At 31.2% G+C, this 12,253-nt stretch overlaps 2 protein-coding genes and 1 pseudogene across 3 annotated transcripts; 1 reads left to right on the top strand and 2 right to left on the bottom strand.

Moving 5' to 3' along the window:
* Positions 1–247: 247 nt before the first annotated feature.
* Positions 248–2,259, bottom strand: LOC111482918. The gene is made up of 4 exons (XM_023128958.1): positions 1,984–2,259; positions 797–999; positions 310–719; positions 248–270 (listed from the first exon to the last, which is right to left on the bottom strand). The coding sequence occupies exons 1-3, from the start codon at positions 2,077–2,079 to the stop codon at positions 383–385; spliced, it is 636 nt and encodes a 211-aa protein (XP_022984726.1). The 5' UTR covers positions 2,080–2,259; the 3' UTR covers positions 248–270; positions 310–382.
* A 1,212-nt stretch (positions 2,260–3,471) lies between these two features.
* Positions 3,472–4,790, bottom strand: LOC111485673 (annotated as a pseudogene).
* Positions 4,791–7,593: 2,803 nt separating this feature from the next.
* LOC111487206 (late embryogenesis abundant protein At5g17165-like) lies at positions 7,594–12,253 on the top strand. 2 transcript variants are annotated; one of them, XM_023134530.1, is made up of 2 exons: positions 7,594–7,833; positions 11,739–12,253. In XM_023134530.1, the coding sequence occupies exons 1-2, from the start codon at positions 7,724–7,726 to the stop codon at positions 12,004–12,006; spliced, it is 378 nt and encodes a 125-aa protein (XP_022990298.1). In that variant the 5' UTR covers positions 7,594–7,723; the 3' UTR covers positions 12,007–12,253. The 2 variants fall into 2 exon arrangements, with proteins under 2 accessions (XP_022990298.1, XP_022990289.1); XM_023134521.1 differs by having other exon boundaries at positions 7,634–7,833; positions 11,736–12,253.

Below are 12,253 nucleotides of genomic sequence, written 5' to 3'. Positions count from 1 at the left end.
CCTTTAGTAATTATATATAAATTTATTAACATAGTTTAATTTTCAAGATTAATGTTACATTTTTCAAGTATGCTTAAATTTTAAATTTTATTTAAATTCTTTTATTAAAAAAATCACTGCTTAAATTTTAAAATTTTGTATTAAATACAAATCACTTTTTAATAGACCATTCAAATTCTTAAAAATAAAAAAGGTATGATTTAAGACTGTTCTGATACCTTGATTCTTAGTTATTATAGAGAGATTGTGTACCAACTCCAAAACAGCTACCTTCTAAAGAGCCAAGAAAACACATTCATAACTTCATACATAAATTATGTGGTCTGAGTTACATAGTTTTGTTAAACGCGTTCGGTATTGACCTACATTTACCAATTAATGATCACGTGAATTGTCGTCTCATGTACGTATCTTCGTGGACGAATACGGGGTCAGCCGATCTGTGTGGAGGGGGAGGGAATTGGGGCTGCCCCATTGCAATGTTTGCTTGAGGAGGAATGCAGGGATTACCAAACACAGAAGGCTCATTCTCTGCTGAGTTCAATAGGATGTAATAGGCCAATCCCAGCACTATGCTCACCGTGGCCACAATGGTAGCCACAGTAAAAAATCCTGATCTCAGGACATAGCAGAAGCCTAAAAAGTAGCTTTGTTCGCCCCGTTGGTCGTTCAGTGCAGCACCGGTGAGTAACATGATGAACGCTTTCGCAAATGTAATCCTGCACAGGAACTTAAAGCTAATGTTGTTGGTCCAAGAAAAGGGTAAGGAAAAATGCTACAAACAAGTGAAGAGTACCAGGAAATGACGTAGCAGATCAAGGCTATTCGCCATTTAGAAACAGAAGAGCGAGGGGCCGAGAAGCAGCAAAAGCACCCCGTCGCAACATTTAGCGTTATATGAGCAAGCAAGAGTGATAGAGCTGCAACCAAACCAAGGCCCACCGCTGGACTTTTGGGATATTTGCACGTAGTACGATTGACTACAATAACATGATTAAGCTGTCAAATGAAAAGAAAAATGGAGAACAACTAGTCAAACTTCTAATGATTTGCATACGAACTTCATTTAAAATGCAAGGTTCTCTTCTACTGATCAAAAGTTGGTACACATAATCATATACATCTTTAAGACAAGACCAGCTAGATTCAAGTTTTAAGTCATGTTTTGAAAAGAGAAAAAAATGTGTCGCAAGAATTTAGCTAAGAATTTATATGTTCTTAAGAGAAGATCTAAACTATTCAAAGAAAATTAAAAGAAATTAAGCACGATTTTCAAAAACTGTATCGATTGGATATAAAAATGTTATCAAATGAGCCTTAATTATGATCTACCCATAGAACATTTCTTGATCCAGAGTCATGTCTCTGATTTGTTGTTACATGAATTGAATCGGTTACTCATTACAACTCTGAGTGATTAAGAAGAAACTGTTCGAAATTTTAGGGATGAAATCTGAAGTTATGTAAAATTCAACCCAAATTAAAAAACGCATAGCACAAACAAAAGAAACTAGGAGTAAATTGCATAACCTCTTGAAAACCAGAACAAAATTGCTATCAAACCGACTCTAATTGGAAGTTTATGGCGTCAGCCTCAAGAATCCTTTGAATTCTCAAAGGTCAGATCTATCTTCTCTGCTATCATTTGCCATAGGAAATAAAATGCCGATTTCATCTGATTCAGATCGGCATTTCTCAATTATTAGACAAAAGAAGAAGAAGAAGAAGAAGAAGAAGAAGAAGACCCATTCAGTAGGGCTTGGGAAACGAATAGAAGCAGCCAAAAACAACAGTTCCAATCCAATAAGTTTTAAATTCACCAACAGCTTTTTCATATATAATTTCCAATCAGAACATTAAAATTCCCCTTCAATACTATTCCATCACTTTCTTTCCGACGGATTTTCTCATCAACCAAACAGAAAATCCCCGGAAGAAAAATCACGCAATCAATAAATCATGAGTAAGAAAAAGCATCTTCACCTTAACTTTGGTGCCCTCAGCGGCGAAGCCAGTGGCGATCACCAAAAGCCCCAAAAAAACGACCACAGTGTACACAACCAGAGCCTTCTTCTCCATTTCCGCCGCCGATGGCCTACCTCGAGTCTAAGGGAGAAAAAACCGGCGGAATTTGGTGGAGTTTCGGATTGATGTCGTGATTTCAATGGGCGAAGAAACCGTGGTAGAGAAACTTGTACTAAAAGGTCTTGAGAGGAAACTGAAAGACGCTGAAAAGCTGACGTCGCGTGTGATGGACAGAGGGCTTTCCAAGTTAGACGCTTAACGGGGAGGATGTGGCGGTTATGTCACTATTTCCAATTTAAAAAATTATTAAATAATTTAAATTGTGTCAAAATTTATACTTAAATTTTGTACCAAATTACTAAATTTATGACTTTAAAATAACAATAACTAAAATAAATATTTTGAAATTACAAAGTAATATGAACCAAAAAGCAAAGTGTAATAACCAAACAAAAGAAATATTAAATTAAAATTAATAAAAAAAAACAAAATAATGATTTAAATAGTATTTAAATTATATGTCATTTTTTAATAAAAAAAACATTGTTAATAGAGGTTTAGGATGCAGGCGATAACCTAACCAACGTAGACACCTGTATTTTTCACTAAAATGCACGTTGGTTCTGGATTAACAATATATTTAATAATAATTTTAAATATATATATATATATATTTAAAAAAAATTAATGTAAGATTGGTATCTTTGAACAAATTACAATTTAAAAATTAAATAATTCAAACGTTAATTATTTAAAAAAAAAAATTAACTTTCTTTAACATTTTTAATTTAATTGCTCAAAAATCAAATAAATAAAAACTTCCAAAATTTAATAGTAAAATTGTAATTTAACTTACAAAATAATATAAAATGTAAAATACTAAATAATTTTATATAATAATAGTAATTCATTTTGTGGTAATTTGTTGTGAGACCAATAAGTCAAGAAATCAACCTTTGACTAAACAAACTTCTAACGGTACAAACAAAAGAGAATGTTCCATTTCTTATCACCATCGTGGGCTTTATTCCATAAAGTGAAATACCCAAAATACCCTCCAAATTATACTTCCAAATCAGTCCATGTTTTCGGAAGTATTACAGCCAAAACCACAAACTTCAGTCCCTTTTTGAATCACATCGCGACTGAAGCCTCTTTCTTCCATGTATGATCAACATGAATGAACGATTCCGAGTCTTAACGGCCGTGGCTGCTCGGGCCATAATCACCGGTCCGTTGGACTTATAGTTTGGGTTTGAATACTAAAAATTAAATTATTATTTTATCATTGACAAAGAGTAGAATATAGTTATATAGTTATGCATACATTAATAAATGCTTTTTAAATTTTATAAATAAAACAAACTTAACGTCACATCAAAAGTGTTACGAGAAGAGTAATAATAGTTATAAAATAGCATATTGTTTTCATAGGCCCAAAAAATTTCAACCAATTTTGGTGCAGTCAGTAAGCTTAAACGACACCGTCATATTGTCAATATCATACCCAACCAAAAAATTCGACATCATACTATTCCCGATGAGTGCGTCCTTGTCGTCAACGCCCATTGCGTTGAAGCAAAAGGACCCATCCGGCATCTTATTGAAAGTCTGAGTCGTACTCAATCGGAGATCCACACGGCCATCGAAGTGCAAAGTCATCACCAAATTCCCCAAATTACCTTTGTAGCAAAGAGTATCGTCAATGGGCTTCGACGGGATATGTCGTCGAACTTCAGCAGCCAATCGTCCGTACAATTCTTTGGGAAGGAGAGTTGGCGGCGTGCCGGTATCGAGAACTGCGTTCCCCTTGGCCGGAGGTCCCGACGTACTGTACGGAACGAAGGTTTTTCCGACGGAGATTCCCTTGAGGGTGAGAGAGTAAGATGTCTGGTCGGATGTTCGAACGAGTTGGGCTGTGATGACTCCAGGTCCTTTAACTTCAGAACCCGACTGCATCAGACAAAGGGAGAACTTTCTGCCGCCGACCAAGGGACCTATATGTGAATATGAATTTACATTAACTATAAGGTTTTGAACTTTATAGTTATTTAAATAAGGATATAATTAACGGTAAGTTTCAATATTTAATACGAATAATGTTTTTTAAAATAATAATAATAATTGAAAGTGATAATATATATATATATATATATATATATATATATATATATACCTGAGAGACGAAGAAACCGCCCCTCTTCCGAATCCGATCAATCCCATTTCATTCGGATTAAACGTTCCACTGTTATTATGTCCGCAACCAAACACCACACCTAGAAACGGCGTCGTCGCTCCAGACCTCGAAGTTACAACCATTTTTTCAGTCGCCAATTCTCCCTGCGTAGATCCGCTTCCATACCCATAGCCGTACTTACAGGTGTCAGTGCCGGAGCACGCCGCACCGGACCCCCTCAAATGGCACTGCGGCGACTTGCAAGAAAGGGTTCGAAAGGTTGACGATTTCGAAGGGTCGTAAATCGGATTTGTTTGCTGATAACATTTCGCACATGGACGACACTGAGCCAAAATAAATCGCTGCCAGTGTCGAGGATTGCATGCACCTCCGTCGGCGGCGTTCCGACGGCGATTTTCACTATAAATTCGCTGGTTTCCGACCAAATTTGTGATTTGGCTACCATAGGTGAAACGTTGCCGAGTGAGAGACTATGGCGAATGAGTTCCAGCTTGAGACCACCGCCTTCGCTGGCGGTGAACTCGGCGATGGAAAGTAGTGCGAGAAGGAGAAATATGATATGCGCCATGGGAAATGAAGAAATAATTGCATGGATTTTAAATTTCTTTTTATTTATATAGATAATGACGTGACAGGATGGCGGTGTTTTGGTAACGTTCACTGTTTTTTTAATATAAAAATAGAATGTTATTTAAGTATTTATTTAGTTATTTCTATTTACTCATTTTCATATTTCCAACCATTTATTAAATCTAGTTTTAATCTAACTAAGGTAAACAAAAATATTTAATTATAATCAGAAGTATATTTCTTATTCTATTTTAATAATTATCTTTAAATAAATAATATAAAACTAGGTAAACTTTTAAAATTAAGTAATTTAAAAAAAAATAGTATTTGATTACAAAGAGTAAGATTATTAAAAATAAAATCTTTTATTTAATTTAATGAATTAAAAAAAATTTAAGATATTGCTGGATAATTAATTAACAATTTATAATCACTTACATTTATTTATTTTATTAATTATAAATTAAATTTGAATCTAAATAATGTAAAGAAAAATATTTAATTATTATAATATTTATAATTCTATTTTAATAATTATATTGGAATAAATGAATTAAATTATATAAACTTTTATATTTAACTCATATATGTAATTAATTAATTAATGCTTGTTATTATTAATCATACCTTTAATTCTATAAAGGAAAATACTTTAATAAACGGTTTAAAAAAACATAAAATAAAAGAACAGAATAATAACACTATTCAATAATAAATAAATAAAACTTAAAATTCTTTCAAAAAGGATTTCTTACAATATTCAATATTTCAATATGACAAGAATAATGACACTATTTCTCAATACTTAATTTAATTTATTTAATATATATATATATATATATATATATATTTGTCAATAACCAAGAACAATATCACCATTTTTGTTCAATAAGATACCAAAGTGGATGATTGATTCATTCCATACGAGAAATAATCGCAGGAAATCCTTTAATAACACGGATTCCTATTTCTCAATGATATCCCACGATCAAGACAATTGGCTAAATCCCGTGAAACCATTTCATAGAAGTTCATTGATATCTTTTTTTTATAAAGCAACTCGACTTTGATTCTTGAATAATCCACCTCACTTCTGCTTCGATTGTAACAAAAGATTCCATTTTTATGTGGATTATGTGAAAAAGGCCCATATCAATAATTATGATTTTACGTATGGACAATTCCTCAATATCTTATTCATTCGCAACAAAATATTTTCTTTGTGCGGCGGTAAAAAAAAACATGTTTTTTTTGGAGAGAGATACTATTTCACCAATCGAGTCACAGGTATCTAATATATTCATACCTAAGGATTTTCCACAAAGTGGGAACGAAAGGTATAACTTGTACAAATCTTTCCATTTTCCAATTCGATCCGATCCATTCGTTGAAGGTTAAAATTTTCATGTTCCATTTTGTTGTAAGAGAGACCCACTTTTTTTTTTTTTCCTTTTTTTTTTCATATGAGATCAAATTAAATAGATTGAAGTGGTTGTAAATTGGGTCGAGTTTTCAATAGGAACGAGTATATGCTAATTATTATGAATTATTATTATTATTTTTTTTTTTTAGATTATGTATTCAATTTAATTTTTCATTCCCTAGCATACATTTTATAATGTCGTGTCAGGATATATGCGCACAACAGCCACGCATTACGTAGTTTGGGAAATAAATAATAATAATAATAATAATAATTTTTTTTTAAAAAAAGTCTCCCTTGTGGAAATAAATTTACTGAAAATTATTATTAATTTATAATAAATAAATAAATAAAAAGAACTAGTAATGACTGATTTTTAAGTTAATTTGAACAAAATTACTTAATCCGTGTTGAAAATTTATTGTGTTATGTAGCCCATTTTTTCGGCCCATTTTTCGGCCCATTACGTAGTTTGGGCCTTCCATCTCTCTCACCATTTTCTTCTTTCTTTTTAATAAATACCTTTGACTTGCTATAGTTCGATTCATAGGATCTATTATTTAAATTGTTATTTTCTAAAACAATAATCAATAATCATTAAAAGTTTCAAGAATATTCCTAAACTTAAAAAGAGAAAACTCTCAAATATATAAATTAAAAAAAAAAAAAACCTTACACTTAATTTTGATTAAACCGTTTATACTTTATATTAAAATATGTATGAACTTTGAATTATTAAAAGTTTCTTTATTATTCTAATACATTTTAAAAATAATATAAAAAAGTTTAGAAATAATTTAGATAGATAACTGTATTTATTTATTTATTTATATATAAGTGTAAAGTGTATAAATGTTATTCAAAATACATTATAACGAATTTCTTACCCATGTGAAACAATATTATAAATAAATTAAAGTAAACAACTGTATTTAATATTTATATTCACTTTTTTTAAGAAATGGAAAAATTAATAATTAATTTAAACACTAATTTATAGCTAATGAAATAATGACTTAAATATTCGACGTTCAAAAGTTCCAAATCTTTTCACGTGACTTTGTTTTGGGATGAAAAGACGGGAACCGTTAAATGACGGTAGTTGGTGGTGTTGGACCGGAGAAAATGAATGACTTAACAGCTTTGGAAAAGAAAAAGAAAAAAAAACAAACAGAATATGCTATTTCAAAAAAGAAATATGCTGTACTCGAACAAAAAAAGAAAAAGAAAAAGAAAAAATGAAACGACCGTGAATAAACTTCTGCCACGTGGTCCAATAGAAAACGAAAGGGAAAATTTCGTACGTGAGATGAAACTGAAAGTGGGTGTGGACGGACGGAGAAGGCAATTTGCGTTGAGAGCTTTTGTCGGCTTTTGGCGGGTATGATACGACGCCGTACTGGCGAACTATAAAACAAGGATTTGCTGCTCCAGATTAGAATCAAGAATCAAAAGCAATTAATCGCCGTTTTTCTTCTTCATTCTCTCTCTGTTTAAGCCTGAATTGTATGGCCGCCAATTCGAGGAGCGCAGGAGCGATCGCCGGCTTGGGAAAACGAATCACAAACCAGATCTGTACCAGCGATTCTGCGATCTCCTCCTCTGCTCTGAAGTTCAGGTCCTTTTTCTTCTTTTTCTTCTTCTGTGAATATTCATCTGGCAATATGCTATAAGTTTAGGTCCTATTGCTTCGTTGTGTTGATATTCTCTGCTAGTTGTTTGATTGCATTCTTGTTGAAATTTTCTATAAGAAAGTCGACTGTCGATCCATTTCTTCTTCTTCACGCTGAATGCTTTTTTGAACAACTTCGTATTGACGCAGTATGATAAACGTCAGTTTCAGGTCCTCTTCTTTCATGTGCTCTTTTTTTGATCATATACTTTACTCGGTTCCTTTTGATTTCGGTTTTGTCTTCTTTTAGGAGTCTAATTCGAATTCAGCTCTTCCTGCCATATATAGTATTATGACTAACTCAACTAGAAAATTTGAAATTACGTTTCCTTCACTCTATGTTGCTTTTTTCCTCTCTTCCTCTTTGTTTTTGGTTTCATTTGGTGGATTTTCGCTTTCCTTCACTCTATTTTTCTTTTTTCCTCTCTTCCTCTTTGTTTTTGGTTCAATTTTGTGGATGCTATGTCAATTTTATTATTCAGTGTTTGTTCTATCACGCTGTAAATAACTCATAAGTAGAGATACTGCTTTCTGTTGAACCGGACTTGGAATTAGAGAGGTTTAATTCGTATTCTTTGGAATCTTTGTTGAAATTTGAGTAAATCACGCCTATTTCATATATATATTTAATAAAAAAAGCTCTTAAGCCATTGTTTAGGTTGATTTTAGATATATGAAATCAGTAAATCCAGAAGTCGTGAATATTTGATTGAGGACATGACCTAAATTTATAATATCATTTACAATTAAGTAACTGATTTATTTTTTAATATATTAAATAATCCATTGTTTAATAAATCTTATAATTTTTTTTAATATCTTAATAAATAAATAATTGAGTACAATATATTTAATACATTTTAACTTTAATCTTAAGTTTAATTATAGCAAAATATGATCGATTGATCATCTTGAATGTTTTAGCATTTAATTTATTATAATTAATATTATTAAAAAATTTCAGACCATAAATCATCTTTCCTTTTTTTTTTTTTTTCTTCGTTTCAGAATGAATATTCAAATCCCATACCTGCCATTTAATTGAGGGGTCTATAAAACAAAAATTTTAAAATTTAATAACACAGTTCTTAATTATGAGTTCAAATAAATAAAATTAAAGGTTTATACATTAAACTTGGAATTCAACCTTAAAGAAGCCTCTAAAATATTTTAATCGCTGCGGTCTTCAAGTATTAATATATTTTATTTAAATTTATTATATTGTTTTGAAAACTCAACCACTGAACTTATTTCCTGAGGATAAAGTTTAGTTTATCCGTTGGTTGACATTTCTTTCCATTCAACTTTGGACTAGAATTTTTTTTTAGCTAAAGGTAAGATCAAGATGTGATTTGTTTGAGCCCATATATGGAAACTTCATTACTTCATTGTTGACTAGATAACGAAATATCAAAATTTCACTCTGAAATTGGAAAACGTCGAATTTTTTTTTTGGGATGCCCAAAAATTATTAGATTGGTTGTCTGTTCAATTTTGATGTGTTATTTTTCTATATTTTACTGTTTCTGTTCTACATGCCCTTGACTATTATTCAGTCTGAAGTATTAAAATATCTTATAAGAAGCGGTTGTTTTAAGGCATAAATATGGGATGCCTAAAAATTAACCTTTATAACGTTTAATAATTTTTTATACAAAAACCTTTAATCTTCAATCATATTGTTATAAGTATGAGCATGGTTCATCCAAATATTAGAAATTCAAAAATTTTCAACCAACTTAATTTAGTATTCAAAAAAGAAAATCAATAAGTTAAACAAAATATTTTTGTTTATAATGTATAGAAATAAGAATCTTTTTCTTCTATTTTGTCTATATTAAATCTAAATCTAAACAAAGGCTTTAGAAGTTAAGTCTTATTCAATACATTATATATTTGATTAATAAGGTCTTAGAAGTTAATTCTTTTATTCAATACCTTATATGTTTGAATAAAAGGTTGAATTATGAATAAAAAATTAAATTATAGGTTTAGTCTCCAAAATCTTAATTTTAATTTTGTGTCTAATTAGTATTTAATAATTTATTAGACATAAAATTAAAATTTTATTATAAAATTTTATAAGACAATTTTAAAATTAAAAAATACAGGTTCAATACTCAATTAAAAGTCAAATATCTGTAGGGTATTAAAATTAAAATGGGGTTTGATAAATATCTACAACATCTCCCTTTTATCATGCTAAAAAAGCTCAAAGCAAACCCTTACTCTAGTGTGTAGATACTAGAGAAGGTTGCTGACAATTAAAGCGGAGTGTCTGCGATGTGATGTGGTCGTGGTTGAACCACTTGTTTCAGCTGATTTTTTTTCTTTTCCTTTATTTTCTGTCTGGACTCAGCTCCCTTCCCGTTTCCCACAGTGGGCTGGGACCGAATGGCTTTCAATAGGATAGAATCATAGAATAGGTGGGCAGTGAGGAGACAGGCGAGGGTTGTCGAGTTAACGACCACTCAGTACCCCTTATTAAATATTTTCGATGACTACCTCTTCCCACTTAGCTTCCAAAATTCACATTTAGTTAAATCAATGTCGATATCTATTATCCATTTCTTTGGTCGGTAGCCGTATGTTCGCTACTATATAATCGATATCTTACTCATTTTCTTTTATATTTAATCTAACTTTCACATTTAGTATACTAGAAAAACATTATTTAATCAGATATACTATCTTTTTTCTTTATTTTTATTTATTTATTTATTTTTGTATATTTTTTCTATTAATTTACTGGACAGATAGAATGTTAGATGATATGGAAAACTCTTATTTCGAATAAGACCATTGTTGCTCACAATGTGGTTAGAATAGAAGATCACTAATTTCTATATCTCTAGATGTTTCATTAAAAAAATAAATTCAATAGCTAGCGTCCAAATCACAATTTATTTATTTAGTTGAGATATTAAACAAATATTTGATTGAAGTTTTTTTTTTTTTTTTTTTTTGTAAGATTAATGATTAATATTTTTTTAAAATATTAGGTAATGTGTTTAAGAAAATAGTATAATATCAGAACTTAAATAATATGCCTAACCCCCATTTTTTTATGCGACTTTGTATCAAGTTGCTGGGTGGGACAGCGTTGTTCTTATCATTTGAAATTGATCAGTTAGGTACTATTACAAAAAGTCAATCATAAATATAATTGCCATTTTCTCCTTTGTCTTGTCCTTAGCATATGCTTTGGATCTTTTTATCATCTTACCCGTGGTCCATGCATTATCAATTATAATTCTTTACACAAATTATTAGTTCTCATTTTAGAATTAAAGTATCAAATTCTTATGCTTACTTTGCTTTGGTCCTTAAAACCTATTACCTTTTTTCTCGTTTCACTTTTCAATGGTCTATTTCAATTTTTTAACATTGTTTCAATATTACCTTACTCTTTGATTATTTGTCTTGAACTTTATATCTATATTGAAACCCCCATATCATTTACTTCCTTAATTTTATAATATACTTCTTTCAGTCCTTAAGCTAAAATAGTTTTACTCAATTAACTTTTCATTAACTAATTACCATAAATTTAGTTCTATTGTTAACAACCAGGATCTTACTTTCTTAAACACTCTGGTATTCTATTTCAAACGTCACACACACATATATATTGTAGGCACTTTTAGTTTATATCAAATGATGTATCATTGATTTTTAACCCAAAACCTAATTTCCTAAATAATTATAAATTTTAAACAAGTCCAGACTAGTTTCTTTCAAAAAGAACTTAAAAAATTAGTCGAAAAAAGCTAATGAATTTTTCTTTTACAAATATTTTTTTGGTTATTATATATTATTAAAGGGAATGAAAAACAAACCTGAAACAGGAGGGCAGCTCACACCTCAGCGTATGACAAAAACCCCGACGAGCAAGTCCGACCAAGCATAGTCCCTGATGATGTGATTCAGCCTCAAGCTGCTGAAAAGTACTGGGCTCCTCATCCACACACCGGCGTTTTTGGGCCAGAGGCCGAACAGCCTACTGCAGCGGTGGCAACCCGTGCTGCAGATGGTGGCAACCACGCTGCTGTGGAGGAGGAAAAGGCTTGGTTCCGACCAACAAGTCTGGAGGATTCCGAGAAACCCCACGGGTTTTAGGGCCGGCCATAATAAGGCATTGTTGTTCTTCTGGCCATCCGAAAGTAGACAACAAAGTAGCCAACTAAAAAGGTACTAAATAAAGGAGATGGTTGTTTGTGTTTTGCTGTACTAAGGGTTTGGAGTCTTGAGTTACTTGAGGTTGAGGCAATCTGGCTAGGATACTTCGTCTCAGCTTGTTATATGTTATTCTACCAAACTTTATTTTGACTATGATGCTTTAGTGCAGGTTTATAACTATTCCTCA

Source organism: Cucurbita maxima, unplaced genomic scaffold (genome assembly GCF_002738345.1).
Source record: "Cucurbita maxima cultivar Rimu unplaced genomic scaffold, Cmax_1.0 Cma_Scf00001, whole genome shotgun sequence".
NCBI lineage: Eukaryota > Viridiplantae > Streptophyta > Magnoliopsida > Cucurbitales > Cucurbitaceae > Cucurbita > Cucurbita maxima.
The sequence above is the reverse complement of the archived record's forward strand: the minus strand, read 5'-3'. Positions and strand labels throughout refer to the sequence as shown.

Coding starts and splice junctions, on each gene's coding strand:
- LOC111482918 (XM_023128958.1), bottom strand. CDS start 2,079: ATGGAGAAGAAGGCTCTGGTTGTGTACACTGTGGTCGTTTTTTTGGGG. Junction 1,000..1,983: donor CTGAGGGCACCAAAGTTAAG/GTGAAGATGCTT, acceptor TTCATTTGACAG/CTTAATCATGTTATTGTAGT. Junction 720..796: donor ATCTGCTACGTCATTTCCTG/GTACTCTTCACT, acceptor GTTCCTGTGCAG/GATTACATTTGCGAAAGCGT.
- LOC111487206 (XM_023134521.1), top strand. CDS start 7,724: ATGGCCGCCAATTCGAGGAGCGCAGGAGCGATCGCCGGCTTGGGAAAA. Junction 7,834..11,735: donor TCCTCTGCTCTGAAGTTCAG/GTCCTTTTTCTT, acceptor AACCTGAAACAG/GAGGGCAGCTCACACCTCAG.